The sequence below is a fragment of the Eurosta solidaginis genome, chromosome 5 (assembly GCF_040869045.1).
Source record: "Eurosta solidaginis isolate ZX-2024a chromosome 5, ASM4086904v1, whole genome shotgun sequence".
Taxonomy (NCBI): domain Eukaryota; kingdom Metazoa; phylum Arthropoda; class Insecta; order Diptera; family Tephritidae; genus Eurosta; species Eurosta solidaginis.
The window spans coordinates 1,789,793-1,808,016 of record NC_090323.1 but is presented as its reverse complement, the minus strand read 5'-3'; the positions used below and the strand labels follow the sequence as shown (position 1 = coordinate 1,808,016).

The following is an 18,224-nucleotide window of genomic DNA, read 5'->3' as shown; positions in this document are numbered from 1 at the left end:
TAATTTTTTCCGACAAGCTGACAAATACACTCACATGAACATGAATGTCTTAAGCGCAACTGTTTGAGTTATCGAGTTAATGGCAGGTAAGTTTGTCATAAGGGATTCATTCACATTTCACTTCATAGTAATTTTATGCCATACAATCCCGAATTAAAAGTTTAGGGAATATTTCACTAATTTAAATGGTTTGTTTTAGTTGACGCACTTTACCTCACGAGGTTTATTTTTGCAATATGTCGAAATTGCTCTTGCTGTTTTTGTTAGCACAATAAGCTCCCGTCCAATTTGGCGAGCGACTGTTTTGAGCAGGGCAGTTTCGGCGTTTAAGCCAGACTACGGCGGGAACGTTCTCGTCCTTCGCCCAACTTTGTTGATGTCCAAACACTTTTGGTTAGATGACCCGTATTTTCAATGAAAGTACAATTAATCTTTAATTGCCTATTTAAAACTGAATGGCTACAAAGTTGCATTCTTAAAAACAAACTTAAAAAATTGTCAATTTTGCTTAAAAATGATAGAAGGGATTCTGTAGTTTTTACAAAAATTAGATCTTTGTATTGAGAATCATTAAACTATTGTTGAAAGCCACCCTGGGCCAATCGATCGCTGCCTCCTCCAACCCGCACTTCCTTCATCTGCTATCACTAACCAAGCCTAATTTAAACGCATGTGACGCCAGAAGGCAGTCCAAACACCCTCCATGTGTCTATTGTCTTTCTTACTTGGAAATTGGGATATGTTTTATATTGATTGCGCCCGGACCCTCTATGCCTCTAACGCTCCCATTTTTAGAGCACTGAGGGAATTCAATACTATCTCAAATTCTTTGGCTTTTCTTTGCCAAAGACCACCTTCAAATCTTTGTTGAGTGTAATAATTTTTTGATTGTATTGCTAAGGTTTGTATTTTTAAGTACAAACTCGAGTAGTCTGTAAGAATATTAGACTATTTTTGAAATTAAATTAAATAAATAAATAAATAAATAAATAAATAAATAAAACTGTGTTCATAAGCAGTAATAGCCTACGTTCTATGTAAAAAGACATGGGACATGGGCGATTATTAATTGTGACTACAGAACTACTTTAGGCGTCTTTTATTTCGCTACTAAAATTATGTTTGTTTTTTTAGTTTAGTATTTATTTTTCAAGTTTTTTAAAATGAGCGAAATCGGATGATAACCACGCCCACTTTTTATATATGTAACATTTTGGAAAATACAAAAAACCTGATTATTTAGTAAATAATACACCTAGAATGTTGAAATTTGACATTTGGACTGATATTGAGACGCTTGATAAAAATTTGAATTTTGGGCCCCGCCCACTTGTGATAAAATCAATTTTACAAATATTATTAATCATAAATCAAAAATCGTTAAACCTATCGTAACAAAATTCGGCAGAGAGGTTGCCTTTGCTATAAGGAATGCTTTGAAGAAAAATTAACGAAATCGGTTAAGCACCACGCCCACTTTTATATAAAAGATTTTTAAAAGGGTCGTGGACGAATAAAATATGCTATATCTTTGCAAAAAAGAGCTTTATATTAACGGTATTTCATTTTCCAATTGGATTTATAACAATAAATAGGTAAAACTTCAAATTTAAAAAAATGGGCGTGGCACCGCCCCTTTTATGACTAAGAATTTTTCTATGTTTCGGGAGCCATAACTCGACGAAAAATTAGATCAGAATAGAATTATATGTATATGTATCATTGCGCAGCCTTGTAACCCTTTTAAGCACACAAAACAAACAACAACAGCATTTCAACTGTACAGCTGGGTATGTAATGTTCGGTTTCACCCGAATTTAGACTTCCTTACTTGTTCTTTTTGTTCGTTAATTTTTTTCCCTTCCATATATATCTCTCCCTGATTTTGGTTTAAGTTTTGAACTCTAACAATTATTTGGGGTCGCTGATTATTTTACCATGGGGCAACTTTTTTTCGCAGTCGGAAATACAAAGTAATAATTCTTCGGGATTGAAAGCACCATCGCTTGGATGTGTGCAAGCATAAGGATCATTCCATGTCAACTTCAAATAATGAAGTGAATCGATCCGTTTAATTTAATTTATAGTCCTCTTTGCTATTAGTTGACTATTTTACTGAATTGCGGCATTTATTGGGGATGCATGAAATCAGATTTGGGCGAAGGTGAGAAAATATTTATTTTATTTTTTTTTTTGTATTTGAAACTTTAAAGTAAAAAAAACCTCGCATAACGACGTCAAAAGACAAACATTTTCTTATATTGACCTTTTTTTTGACAAATAACCTTTTGATTTAAAATTAACTTGGTGTGATTATTTGTTCGTTTGTGCTCTCGAACCAGTTAATGCCTGAGTTAATTGTAAGTGAGCTAATTTCCGAAGTCACGCAAAACTAGTAGTTACCTTTTTTATAATTTTTTTCTGTAGGGTAGTATGTATAGCTTTTTCAAAGAAAATAAACAAATTATAGTGTTCGTCGGTTTATTGGTAACCAACCCAGAGCAAGTTCGTAGTTAGCTTCTTTTCTTGCTGGGTTATTACACCACGATTTCGAAAGAAAAGTACTCTTAACAAACAATACAGACTGAAAATCGTCCCTACGGAAATCTTTGCCTTTTTGCTACATCTTAAATAACTTGATTTCGATTTTCATATAAGATGAATTTCATATCAAAACCTATAAAAAAGGCATATTTTCAACCCGACCCCCTAAGATTTTGATGAAATTTAGCATCGTTTTTTTCCAGTGTATATTTTCGATTTGAATACCTTTCCAATGGTATTAAGATCGTTGAAATCGGGTGAGCCGTTCCGTAGTTAGCAAAGCTCAAAAGTACCACAATATCAAAAATAAAGAGATGAATTTACTTGAAATTAAAAAAAAAAAAAAAATTTGCCATTCTAGTTTTTGGATATGTTATATATATTAAATAGACCTTTCTAAAAAAATATATTTTATTTTAAAACGCTTGGCCTTTGAAGTTTTTTCAAGTTCAAAATTTTATTTTAGAAATTTTTTTTTCAGTGTATTAACAATTTTTTACAGTGTATGTTTTCAAAAGCCGATCTGAATACCTTTACAATGGTACCAAGATCTTTGAAATCGGTTGAGCCATTCCGTAGTTATCACAGCTCAAATGTACCTATTACCGTCATTTTTCACGCATTTTTCACAACTTTGACACCTTGCCACGCCCACAATTTTTCAAAAAAGCAATTTCTCAAAATGAGGTTGCGTTTATATAGGTAAAATGTACCTGTATGCAAAATTTCATCAAAATCTGAGGGGGTCGGGTTCAATGCATATCGGTTTTGATATGAAATTCATCATAAAATCTCGTTGAGACCAAGATGCCAATAATAAATCATCCTTTTTTTTAAGTGTTAAGCATCGTTTTCATTATGGCATATATGTCGTCAAATGTTCCCAAAATAATGAAAACGGTCCGCCAAATAGTGTCAGTTGCGTTTGCAGTCAGGTTTGACAGCTCACTGTCAGACAAAATGGCATCCAAGTGAAAACGACCGAATTTCAGTTTGCCAGCGCAGTTGGAAACGTTTGACACACAAAAAAGATTTGCCAACATGCTGGCAAATCTGTCATTAAACGAACAATTGTTGTTTGTTTGTATACGAACGATCTCTGGAACGGCTCAACCGATTTAAATGAAATTTGGCACAGAGATAATGTATCACTTTCTAAGACTTTCTACTTAGGTGTTGCCACTCAGAATGTCTCACAAGGTTGCCACCTATTCGAAATAAAAAAAAATTGCATGACTTATACCGATATATCAAACGAAAGGTGTTTCATTCCGCATTACAATAGGGACATTTCTGAGTAGGCTTGCCATTTAGGGTTGCCACCTATTCGAAATTTAAAAAAATTGCATGAGATATGCCGATATGGGTATCAAACGAAAGGTATCTCACTCCGCATTACAATAGGAACATTTTTGAGTAGGGTTGCCATTTAGGGTTGCCACCTATTCGAAATTTAAAAAAATTGCAAGAGATATGCCGATATGGGTATCAAACGAAAGGTATTTCACTCCGCATTAAAATAGGGACATTTTTGAGTAGGGTTGCCATTTAGGGTTGCCACCTGTTCGAAATTTAAAAAAATTGCATGAGATATGCCGATATGGGTATCAAACGAAAGGTATTTCACTCCGCACTACAATAGGGACATTTTTGAGTAGGGTTGCCACCTATTCGAAGTTTAAAAAAAATTGCATAAGATATGCCGATATGGGTATCAAACGAAAGGTATTTCACTCCGCATTACAATAGGGACATTTTTGAGTAGAGTTGCCATTTAGGGTTGCCGCCTATACGAAATTTAAAAAAATTGCATGAGATATGCCGATATGGGTATCAAACGAAAGGTATTTCACTCCCAATTACAATAGGGACATTTTTGAGTAGGGTTGCCGTTTGGGGTTGGAGTAGTTGGAGGACGTAATGGATGAGTCAGCTTCAAATTCTGCAATTTTCGTTCACCCAGTCGGTAGTACCACTGATAAAAGGAAACGGGTGAGAAAACTGACTGCAAAATGGACAGCCGAGCAAACGGAGAGGCTATTGCAGGAAGTAGAGGTCAGGGAGAGGATCTTGAATTTTCTTTCGCCTCAATACAGGGACCGGAATTTAAGGGAGGCTCAATGGCAAGATGTGGCGGACATTTTAAAGATGTCGCGAGGTATCTGCCAAGTGGAACAGCCTGCGCTGCTCTTTCCGCGTGATTTCTTTTTTTCTTTATATATATACTAGCCTTTACCCGCGGCACCGTCCGCAAGGAGAAAATGAAATATATGGGCTATTCACGTTATCCTGCTTACAAGTTATCTGTTTAAACATTTTTTTCTGTCTAATGCACTTTATTTTTGTAAATGAGTAAAAAAAAAAGATCTATATGAGCTGATAACCTGATCGGATCCAACAAATGATCCCGAATTTATCCAGAAAAAGCCACGAATTGACCCCGACGATATCGCGGACGGATCCCGAAAACCATCCAGAAACGCCTGGAAGGGTCTCCAAAAGTTCCCGGAATAGTCCCAAAAAAACCCGAAATGACAACGACACGATTCTAGGCCTATCCAGAGAACCACACAGAAATGATGCCGGAAGGGTCCCCAAACGATCCCGTACAGATCCAGAAAACCCTCCAGAAATGATGACAAAAGGGTCCCCAAATGATCCCGTATTAGTCGTGAAAAAGTCCCGAAAACAGAAGCCCCCAAAACCATTTAGAAATGATGCCGGAAGGTACACGAAATGATCCCGAAAAAGTCCCGAAATGACCCTGATGGGATCCCGGACGGATCCCTAGAACCCTCCAGAAATGATGCCGAAAGTCACCCCAAATGATCCCGTATTAGACTAAAAAAAGTCCCGAAAGGACCCCGACGGGATCCCGTACGGATACCCAAAACCATCTAGAAATGATGCCGGAAGGTACACGAAATGATCCCGAAAAAGTGCCGAAATGACCCCGACGGGATCCCGGACGGAACCCCAAAACCCTCCAGAAATGATGCCGAAAGGGTCCCCATATGATCCCGTATTAGTCGCGAAAAAGTCCCGAAATGACCACGACGGGATCCCGGACAGATACCCAAAACCATCTAGAAATGATGCCGGAAGGTACCCCAAATGATCATGAAAAATTCCCGAAATGACCCCGACGGGATCCCGGACGGATACCTAAAACCATCTAGAAATGATGCCGGAAGGTACCCCAAATGATCCCGTATTAGTCGAGAAAAAGTCCCAAAATGACCTGACGGAATCCCGGACGGATCCCTAAAACCCTCCAGAAATGATGCCGAAAGGTTCCCCAAATGATCCCGTATTAGTCGAGAAAAAGTTACAAAATGACCCCGTCGGGATCCCGGGCGGATACCCAAAACCATCTAGAAATGATGCCGGAAGGTACCCCAAATGATCCCGTATTAGTCGAGAAAAAGTCCCAAAATGACCTGACGGAATCCCGGACGGATCCCTAAAACCCTCCAGAAATGATGCCGAAAGGTTCCCCAAATGATCCCGTATTAGTCGCGAAAAAGTCCCGAAATGACCACGACGGGATCCCGGACAGATACCCAAAACCATCTAGAAATGATGCCGGAAGGTACCCCAAATGATCCCGTATTAGTCGAGAAAAAGTTCCAAAATTACCCCGTCTGGATGCCGGGCGGATACCCAAAACCATCTAGAAATGGTGCCGGAAGGTACCCCAAATGATCCCGTATTAGTCGAGAAAAAGTCCCAAAATGACCCCGACGGGATCCCGGACGGATACCCCAAACCATCTAGAAATGATGCCTGAAGGTACCCCAAATGATCACGAAAAAGTCCCGAAATGACCCCGACGGGATCCCGGACGGATACCCAAAACCATCTAGAAATGATGCGAAGGTACCCCAAATGATCCCGAAAAAGTCCCGAAATTACCCTGATGGGATCCCGGACGGATCCCTAAAACCCTCCAGAAATGATGCCGAAAGGGTCCCCAAATGATCCCGTATTAGTCGCGAAAAAGTCCCGAAATGACCACGACGGGATCCCGGACAGATACCCAAAACATCTAGAAATGATGCCGGAAGGTACTCCAAATGATCCCGTATTAGTCGAGAAAAAGTCCCAAAATGACCCCGTCGGAATCCAGGGCGGATTCCCAAAACCATATAGAAATGATGCCGGAAGGTACCCAAAATGATCCCGTATTAGTCGAGAAAAAGTCCCTAAATGACCACGACGGGATCCCGGACGGATACCCCAAACCATCTAGAAATGATGCCGGAAGGTACCCCAAATGATCACGAAAAAGTCCCGAAATGACCCCGACGGGATGCCGGACGGATACCCAAAACCATCTAGAAATGATGCCGGAAGGTACCCCAAATGATCCCGTATTAGTCGAGAAAAAGTCCCAAAATGACCCCGTCGGGATCCCGGGCGGATACCCAAAACCATCTAGAAATGATGCCGGAAGGTACCCCAAATGATCCCGTATTAGTCGAGAAAAAGTCCCAAAATGGCCCCGACGGGATCCCGGACGGATACCCCAAACCATCTAGAAATGATGCCGGAAGGTACCCCAAATGATCACGAAAATGTCCCGAAATTACCCCGACGGGATCCCGGACGGATACCCAAAACCATCTAGAAATGAAGCCGGAAGGTACCCCAAATGATCCCGAAAAAGTCCCGAAATGACCCTGATGGGATCCCGGACGGATCCCTAAAACCCTCCAGAAATGATGCCGAAAGGGTCCACAAATGATCCCGTATTAGTCGCGAAAAAGTTCCGAAATGGCCACGACGGGATCCCGGACAGATACCCAAAACCATCTAGAATTGATGCCGGAAGGTACCCCAAATGATCCCGTATTAGTCGAGAAAAAGCCCCAAAATGACCCCGTCGGGATCCCGGGCGGATACTTAAAACCATCTAGAAATGATGCCGGAAGGTACCCCAAATGATCCCGTATTAGTCGAGAAAAAGTCCCAAAATGGCCCCGACGGGATCCCGGACGGATACCCCAAACCATCTAGAAATGATGCCGGAAGGTACCCCAAATGATCACGAAAAAGTCCCAAAATGACCCCGTCGGGATCCCGGGCGGATACCCAAAACCATCTAGAAATGATGCCGGAAGGTACCCCAAATGATCCCGTATTAGTCGAGAAAAAGTCCCAAAATGACCCCGACGGGATCCCGGACGGATACCCCAAACCATCTAGAAACGATGCCGGAAGGTACCCCAAATGATCACGAAAAAGTCCTGAAATGACCCCGATGGGATCCCGGACGGAACCCAAAAAGCAACCAGAAATGATGCCGGTAGGTACCCAAATGATCCCGAAATAGTCCCGAAATGACCCCGTCGCTGTCAAAAATATTTACTTAACGTTTGACGTCAGTGGTGAAAACTGGATGTCAATCGACTGACACCACAATTTGATGACAGTCTTTGGCACACACTGCTATATCGACTTCATGCCAGTTTTTAATATGTAATGAAAACACATTTGACACCAAATCGCCAAGGTGACAGTTATGTCAATATTTGATGGCAGTGATTTTGACATAGTGAAAACAAAGCATTAGTAAGTTTTTGGTTTCCGAAGTACTGCTAATATGTATTTCCATCGGCAAAACTACAACTAGACGCAAAAAATCAAATGAGGAAATTTTTGACATTGGTCTATTTGGTATGGAGTGACCCTTATGTGTATTAAAATATCGAAACTTACTCATAATAAGCAGATATTTTGTTTTCGTAAATTAGTGTTAAGAGAAGAGTAGGAGCTCTTTATTTACTTTAACACTCGCATAAACATCTAAAATTTATTCTGCTGACACTCAACATTCACAGGATAGTCACAAAACTTGGTCCTCTTATTCCAATATAAACCTTCTGGGCAGGATGTCAGCACAGGCCTACCAATTATGCAAATAAAATATTTACTACAATCTGTGGAATTTGGAAAGTAAGCTCTATCGCTCTTGGGACATATCGGTATTGCAGGATCAGCGGCATTTACACGTCCTGTAGTTGCGATTGAGTCCAAAGTTGGCGGTGTGTGGAGAGATTCCTCACTTTCTATTGTCTGCGGTACCCATGTTACAGGGCCAACTTTGCCATTACTTAGAGTATAGCAAACTGTAAACTGTTCATTATTAGGAGGTGTACCGGACAATTGTCTCTCGGTTGATGCTACGGCTTCAGCTTCACCTTCCTCTTCTGCTTCCGTTGCTTTGCTGGATCCTGCATAACATTCAGCTAGTGGGCGCATTTCACAAATATGACTCTTGTAGTACCCCCCAGTACCTCGTCCGCACTTGTGCTGTAATATGTGCCCAAAGGCACAAACGTAGTATGAACCACAATCGGTAGGATGCGGTAAAAAATATGCACCATAATGTTGGCACATAATATTATACGGATCATAGTTGATCATTGGATCAATATCCTTGTTAGTGCTAACATCCATAGCTGTAAAAGAGAGTACTTGTGGTTTGGTCGCTGGCTCAAGTGCGATGCGCTTTTTGCGTTCTGTATTAACTTGAGTTTGCACTACAATCTCATTACCACTTGCGATACTGGCCTGAAAAAAAAGATAATGATGACTTAATTAAATGTTATTCGAGGTTATAAAAGTAGTCGCCCTACTGGAAAACGTTATATCTTTTGCAAAATGGCGCCAAATGTGAAATGGGTTTTGACATTCCTAAACAAACACAGCGTGAATTGCATCGCAAACTGGGCAAACATTGTACCGTTTGGCAACTCATTTTGGAGAGAATCACGAGATGTTCCGCCGGGTGCGTCTTACCTGATGTCAAGACACTTTGATTCATAACGGTTATGGTTATTGCTGGTCGCTGGTTTACCTCTATATGCCTCAGGCTCTGCAAACTCTTAAGATAAAGTGATTGTAAATGCTATAAAACGGGCCCTTGTGGTCTGGTTGCCTTCACTATTTTCTCCGCGAACAAACCTCGCTGACTTCAGACTTTGCCTTTCTACCAAATTCCTAGCTTTGGCATCAAAGAGCAGTTTCTGGCCAGAATATCTTCTCAATTGAAAAAGGAAATACAATCACGCGGATTTGACACAACACCCAAGCGCCCGAAATGAACGAGAATTAAAAATAAAAATTTGGAGTCCTTCATTTTAAATTTACTTGTTGCGATATATCCTGCATGCCCGAGCTGGACACATAATAAAGACATGTTAATGCCCATAAAAGGCGCCACATTTTATTTTTTTTACAATCTTTTTCTTAGATATTGTTGCTCTTTGATGTATTGAATTTACTAATTTTTGAAACTGCGCGTTTGGCAAGATTTTATAGTAGCGAAAACTTTTTCAGCCCTAATGGGCATGGCTTGTCACACCAGTACAATTAATTAGTCGTACAGTTAATTATATGTTCATTTAGTTGTAGTGATATTTTATCATTTATCTGACAATCCGTTTAAAAAAGGATGGTGATCTTCTAGCGATAACATGATAAGGAAAAAAATATCCCCCTAGGAAACTATGTAAATTGTGAAAAGTTTTAAGAAGACTTCGCATTTTTCATGTTACCTTGGCCTGAGCACGAACCTGGAATCTTCAGTAATATAGGCAAGTACAATGACTACTACATGTCTCTGGTCGCTATTAATACAACCCAGATAAGAACCAGGAGGCCTAGCACACATTGACCCGGAAAATACCGGTATCGAGCACGGTGAGCCCCATAGTACTACCCAGGGAGACACCAGCTCCTCTGGATAATGTAACTGGTTAAACTCATACCCAGAATCAACCCCGTCATACGTAATGTATGTTTTGCATGCGACATATCCCCGCATGGCATTAACCATCTTTTCAATTGCGTTGTGGAACCAATGCCTCTAACAGCGGCGCACAGTGTCGCGATCCCATATAAGCGCGGCCAATTGCATATTAAACATGAGTTAGTAGATAATATTTGTTTTTGTGTTTCTATTTAGAAATTTAACAATACCTTTAATATATCGTCGCTGCGCTCACAAAAACAGTTATGTGTTTTTCAGTAACTTTTCAGGAGATAAAAAAAACTTATTTCTGGTGTCCATTTGCAATATTTTGCAAATGTCGTATTTTTTAAATATTTTATGGAAAGTATGTTGTTGATGTGTGAAGGGAAAAATCATGTTTTTTAACCCATTACGACGTGATAAATATTTGCGCCGTTTTATAGCACAGAGCTGCTTTCAAACACGATTCAAATTTGCTTCTGGCGGTAGAGAAATGTATGAAATTTTTACCGTATTTCCTCATAACGCGTACGGATATGACCCCTTAAGCCACTGGGAGGTGTAGCTTCGTCAATCAGATGTATGTTGGGGTGCGCAGGTTTCTGGGTATTCAACAGAAACTGTTTGTTTAGCATTTCATTTCTCTCCCTAATAGGGAGTACACTGGCCTCATTGTGTACGTGGTGTTCTGGGGACATAAGAAGACAGCCCGTAGCGGTTCTGAGGGCAGAATTTTGGCAGGCCTGTATTTTCTTCCAGTGAGTATAACCTTTAAGCTTGGCGAACTTTAGGCTTGGCGACCGGTCAATTGCTTTGCAAGTAGTAATGAGCGTTTCTCTTTGTCCCAAGTGCTGCCGGCAAGAGATTTGAGGATTTTATTACGGCTCTGGATTTTCGATACAATTGCGGTTGCATGCTGTCCAAAATGTAGGACACTCATCGAAAGTCACACCCAAGATTTTAGGGTGTAAGGCAGTCGGTAGCGTGATGCCGATGTCGGGATCAAATAGATTATATTGCACTGAGTGGTGGGTGATAAACGCGAGACCGCCTCCATTTCCGCTCTCGCGATCTTTTCTGTGGACTATATATCTAGAGCAGACCTTGCTGTGTGTTTGATCTCTTGGATCGCAGCATGGCGCGATGAAACCCTTCGGGGGTTGCTGTCGCTGAGACCAGAACATCTAGGAAAGTGGCACCGTCCAAGGCTGCAGCCGCATTGGCGAGATGTCGCAAACATATATATTCTGTGCTGGCAAATGGAGGTAGCGACTAAGAGCCTGTTTTTCTGACCTACTCGAATGCTAGTGTCGAGCAGAGAGTGAGACGAAAACGGGGCGGGGGCTGATGCTCGGAATTGCTACCGACTCTATTACGGAGATTGTAGGAGCGGTGTTACTTACATATATTTTGCATGCATTCTAAACGTTTCTCACGCTGCTGTGCATTCGACACTATGCTTATGTCGTAAGTATGAATGTGTTTATAATAAGCAATATCAACATAATTACGTTCCCACAGGCAGGCAAGCAAGCGAAGCGCATGCGATATATGAGCCACGCTTATGCACCAGCGACCGTGCGAACGGTTGCTATGTAAAAATGTTTACATCGCTCATGCAATATGTATGTACGTATGATTAGTATATAGCAACTTTAATACATAAGAATTTGTTTAGAATATTTTAGCATAAATAAGCCGAAATTTGCTGAATAAAAGTCAATTCAATCTTGGTGACGCTTAAATGGCACTTCCCAAATTGAATTTCTTTTATTGTCATCCTACAGCGGCCGTATGAGCTGGTGGCTCCGTAGGGCGCTAGCAGCAGCGGGCACTTGTTGTGGCTTGCTGAACAGTGGGCCTGCTAAAAGTTTGTGGGGGTGCAAAGGCGCAGACTACTTGACGCCCTTGGGCGTGAACAGCAAGGAGCCACAAAATATTTATAAAAGATACGAGGATGTCGGGTTTTGGGGTCTAGCCCAGAACATCCTGTCCGATTCAACCATCCTTTGCAAGTGACACACTGACAAGAGTGTGACCGTCCTACAAAGATTATTTTCCCGCAAACGCAGCAAAACCATTTCTCTGGAGCGGGGTCAGGTACAGGTCCCGGATTGAATTCGATACCCTCCGGGACAGGAGAATATGGCGCAGTCCCGCTGCAAGGATCTGCTGGGAGGATGAAAATTTGTGGGAAGGTCGCAACAAATTAAATGGGGTTACACTGAAATGACAGCCCTTGGTCGGGAAAAATCCCGAGTCGCTCTGGTTTATAGAACCGGCTGCCTTGGGAAGCGAAATGGTTTGTAATTATTTTTACATTGAAATCAACGCACTTTTGCTAGCGATTAAAAAAAATTATAAGCAAGTACGTACATAACCGTTTTTCAGAGTACTTCTAGTACTGCGACCACAAAGCTGTTTTCGATCACTTCTAAACCAAAGGAGATATAAAAAACGGCATATGCAGAAATGTGGGCTCAATAAAGTGATAATAAAATATGCAATAAAAAAATTTGAAAAAAAACACATAACTGTTTTCGTTAGCGCAGCGACGATATTTAAATTCAACTTTGCCCTTTGTGACAAGCTTATACAAAATTAAAACATATACTAAACACCAAGAAACATAATTATGTATTATTAAAGATATTTAGAAAGCATTATAAAGTATTTAACAGTAATACGAATGAATATATATACATCAGACGCCTTCACTATCGGAATGGCTTGAGATACAAAAGTTATCGTACACATATGGTGGAAAGTTTTACTCATCTGAGTCTTCTGATAAAATATATCCTTTTATATCTGGTGTTATGGCTTCTTTTTTGCAGATTATCTTCTTTTTAGTTAAAATAACTGGATCAGACGCCATCATCAAATAAATCAAAAGATCTTTGTTCGATGCTTCTCGAGAGGATTTTTGAGTATTGTTTAAGTGAACCCGTCTAAATCCTTTACGAGGCTACTCGTAAAGCTTCCTCAGAAAGCATTCCAATAAATATCGACAAATTTTGAATAACATCAATGCCGTGTACTAATACTTTATGAACTGTTGCTGGCATATAGTACCAGCCATATTTTGTCTATATAAATTTGAAACCCCTTTTTTAAAAGTACTTGAAAAGCCTGAACATTTATTGGAGATCCACAGGACATAATTCGTAGAATTAAAGAAAATGTCTTTATAATTTCTGGTCTGCTTTAAAATTTATGAAATTTGTAATATGTGTAACAGAATTTGTAAACGTCGTTTCTTTGCAAAAGAAAAACCACACGTCACAAACGTGTTGTTGTTGTTGTAGCGATAAGGTTGCTCCCCGAAGGCTTTGGGGAGTGTTATCGATGTGATGGTCCTTTGCCGGATACAAATCCGGTACGCTCCGGTACCATAGCACCATTAAGGTGCTAGCCCGACCATCTCAGGAACGATTTATGTGGCCACATTAAACCTTCAGGCCATTACCTCCCTCCCTATCCCCAAGTTCCATGAGGAGCTTGGGGTCGCCAGAGCCTCGTCTGTTAGTGAAACAGGATTCGCCGCGGATAGGTGAGGTTGACAATTGGGTTTGGAGAAGCTATATATTGCGCTGGCAACCTGAAATGTTGCGCTACACAGCCCTTTGAATCTGGTATTTTAGTCGCCTCTTACGACAGGCATACCTACCGCGGGTATATTCTGATCCCCTAACCCGCTGGGGTACGTCACAAACGTCGCCAACCGTAATAGTAGGTATCACTATAAAGTAAAAAGTGTAAATATCGCAACTTAGCGCACATTCTCACTAGTCTTAATTTTGAGCTAACATTATTTGTGACAATATATCCAAAAATTGTGATGGAGTTTGGATGAGTTTTTTTCTTCTCTTCTAAACTTTTAACTTCGAATAAAAATTCACTTAATTTTTCCCACTTATAAAAAGTAACGGTACTCATCACCTGATCGATGAGTAAATAAAAAAGTTGGGCTGCCATATATGGAAAACTTCCAAATATAATAAAAAACTAATTTGAGATATTTACATTTACTAAAAAGTTCTGAATTTAAGTTTGTTTCAGTGACCTTTTTCATAAAAAACCTTGGGCAAGGTAGGTAGGTAGGTTGAACTGGCCGGTCTATGAGGACCTCACATAGATTGATTGAGTCCGTAGTGTTACCAGAAGCTTGTTTTAACGACCAAACTGAAAAACCCTATCAAAAATCAGGACCTATGTTATAAAATAACTCCGTCCTCTTGGCAAATACTAGAAGCTTCCTAGGACTTAAGCCACTTGCTGCTTCTAGATCTGACAGCTGTATCACTCCTAATAGCTGGAGTCTTAGCCTGGCAAGTGCAGGGCACGAGCACAGAACGTGCTCGATCGTTTCCTCCTCCAACCCGCACTTCCTACATCTGCTATCACTGACCAAGCCTAGTTTAAAGGCATGTGACGCCAGAAGGCAGTGTCCAGTCAGAATACCCGTCATGAGTCTACAGTCCTCTCTTTTTAATGATAGGAGCATCTGTGTTAGTCTAAGGTTGTAAGACCTACACATAATCTTCGACACTTTACAGCCCCGCGCTTGAACCCACGCCTTTCCCGCTTGGTCGATCATGTGCACCTCTCGCCTTCGCTTACTCTCGCCCAATCTAATTGGGACATCTACGGAGCAAGCTTCAAGGGATGCGCCCTTTTTAGCTAGTTCGTCCGCTTTTTCATTCCCATCTATTCCCATATGCCCTGGGACCCAATATAGATGTATGCTTCTCCCTGTCCCGATTCTCTCCAGAGACTGCTTACACTCTAACACGCATTTAGATGATGTCCTATGCGAGATTATTGCCTTAATTGCTGCTTGACTGTCAATATAAAAGTTAACACGGTTGTAGCTTAAGCTATTCTCTTCCAGGATTTCTACTGCTTTGGTTACGGCTAATATTTCCGCTTGGAAAACGCTACAGCAATCCGGCAGCCTGTAGGATCTGCTTATTTCCGGATCAGCGCAGTATACCGCAGACCCTACTCCTTCCACTACTTTGGAACCATCGGTGTACACATGTATCGCCTCGTCCGCCATTTGCGCACCCTTGCGCCAACCGTCCACCTCTGAGTGGCTTAGGAGCTAACGAGATTAAGGTAATCAATAACTATTAATTGAATGTGTTGCAGCTAGGCGGAATATTCGATTGTATTTAAACATAGTCCTCCCCACCTCACCGAGTCCTAGCCCGCGTCAGCAAATAATGATGACCATCGGTCCCGGACTTAACGTGCGCGCTCGCCGATTTTGCAACCCGATTGAATAGTAAGAATAACGAAGAGGCGAAAGGGGTAGAGTAAACGCCCACCATCTCAGAACAGGGAGGCATGATCTCCAAAGTAGGCCGAAGAGAAAAGTCTTAGTTTTGGAAACCATACAACTCAAAAGCTGCAAAGCAGAATCATAAAGGGGTTCATGGAAGTATACAAGGAAAAGACGATGTTGTTGATAAGCTAAAGGGAGATAACGACGAGACAATTTTTAGAAATATGTGGTGTATCATTAAAATGAGGATCTTGCACTAAAATAGCACTTTTTCAGATATTCTAGGGATATCCACGGCACACATTTAGGGACCATGTCAGCCAAAGTATATAATTTATTGGAATTAAAATGATCATTTGCTTATACTTTGGTATACCTTTTGTTTGGTACATATTGTAACGAATTTAGGGAAATCCTGGTTATTACTACACCTTCAACGTTTCAATCGTTAAACTGTTTAATAAATCATTCCAATATTTAGTATCGCAAACTGGTGTTTATATAGAATACTTTGGGAGTAGTACTTCACAATTATACTTCACAACCAATAGCGTGTTTAAATCAAAACTGATTTTATTACTCAGCTTGCGCTGTTTTTATACTCTCCGTTGCTTCGTTCGCATATTTCTCCAAAAGTCTAGACGTTTTACCTTCTAGAACTTTTGTAGCTCATGCTTGGTTACCAGCTATATACGTGTATATTTCTAGTTTATAGCAGTGCGCGTATGTATGTGTGAGTAACTACTTCGGCTGATGACTACATGTGTATGTATGTGGGATATATCTTCGTCGCCTTCTACATAAGTGTTGCTAGCTTTAATGTGGACATGTATATAAGAGTGGCTGTTTTGTTGTTGCATGATTATTTACAAACAGCCTAGTGATGTCAACATTCGCCACAATATGTATAGCACAAGAACACATTCTGGTCTATATTTTGGCCCATATCACATAAAGGCGTTCAGATATCGCAAAAAGCTTACTTTTTTTTAAAGCCCTCATCAGCAGCTTTCATTTTATATTCATATTGTATAAACATTAAATTATACATATATAGTACTTTTCATATATGAAACTGATATCCCTGGTCTGTCCTTATACATATGGTATATACAGACTAGATATGTCGAAGTATTTATAGCCAAATCAACTAAGAATAAAAAATAAATTGTTTGGGCAATTTACCTCAGGGGAGATTTAGTCGGAAGCTGCAAGGCGAATAAATTTTCACTGAGAAGTTTTCCATGGCAGAAATATACTCGGGAGTGTTTGCAAAACCAAAGCGGATAGCTCGCTTAGAAAAACTTTTTTGGCGTTGCTTTGTTCGGGTTTTGAACCTAGGGCCTTCGATGCGTTATGCGGATAGTGCCAGACACAAAATTATCGATAGTAATATCACATATCTAGTTGCTGATAGTTAACAGCGGTGTAGGCATTTGTTCAAATGTTGATAACAGAAATGTTAAATTATTAAAAATGTTGACACTACACACTACATCGATAATTTGTCAACTCGAGTGTTTTGCAGTGCGTACGTGTGTGTTGTGTTATAAAAATAACTCCGGAGAAAAGTTGCAGAGTTTTAGGCGCATTCGCGGAAATAAGTTGATGAGGGAATTAATTAGAAGCAGTTCTTTTTAAACAGTTTAATCTTATTGATAAAACTCTAGGCAACAATAAACAACAGTACATACACACACATACATACATAGATATATTACTCACACTTGCAATTAAAAAATTTTATAAGATCAAATGTGTAGACTTATCAGTGCCATAAAATCATGTCTATAGAGTAAAAGTACATATATATACACCAATATGAATACATATATATATACCTACATATATGGTAAATATAATACTAAGCAAGCTCAATTAGATTAACTCCATAATTGATACCAGAAAGATGTCAAATATTTTGTGGAATTTTCGTTTGACTCTGCTTTTGCTGTTTTTGTATATACATCCAGCGTCGTTGGAGTCTAAACATTCTTTGGCAACTGGCTGGTCCGAAATGTGGGCAGAAGATGTGCATTTCATTCGACGCTTTGTAGAGAAATTGAGTAATAATACAATCAATTGGCGTTCAGTTAAGGACACAGAACTCGATGCGGCAACATTGGAGCGTAGGCGTTTGAGCTGGCGCCAACTGACGACGGCTACTTTTGGCTGAACCTCAGAGATTCTTATATCTTGCATGCTCAAGACTTGGTATTGTGCTCTTTGATTGAAATAAAACTAGTTTTTATTCTTTAATTTGGTTATAATGGTGTGTTAGTACTTTGTTTTGCTTTGCTACCTGAGTTCGGTATTTGAGTCATTCTTAATTTTCATATTGCGGACCAACGTTGAAATTTCGTTTTTTTCTTGTGACCGAAAACCAATTTAATATGCTGTAAATGTGTGCTTTATTAGGTGAAAATTAAAAAAAATGAAAAAATATAAAGCGCTTATTTTAGCATAAAAGTCGCAAGCACGCGGTTACGCAAGACTTCGCCTCGCACTCATATCATATATATGTACATACATAGCTATAAAATAGAACGCAGTTTTTTTTTGCAAAATATCAAATAGGTATATGAAGCATTTCTTTGTCTTTGAGGAAAACAATTTTAATATTTTATTAGA

At 40.0% G+C, this 18,224-nt stretch overlaps 1 protein-coding gene across 1 annotated transcript; it reads right to left on the bottom strand.

Moving 5' to 3' along the window:
• Window positions 1-8,352: 8,352 nt before the first annotated feature.
• Window positions 8,353-9,774, bottom strand: obst-F (obstructor-F). Its single transcript, XM_067789327.1, has 2 exons — window positions 9,700-9,774; window positions 8,353-9,120 (listed from the first exon to the last, which is right to left on the bottom strand). The coding sequence occupies exons 1-2, from the start codon at window positions 9,772-9,774 to the stop codon at window positions 8,353-8,355; spliced, it is 843 nt and encodes a 280-aa protein (XP_067645428.1).
• Between the last annotated feature and the right edge of the window lie 8,450 nt (window positions 9,775-18,224).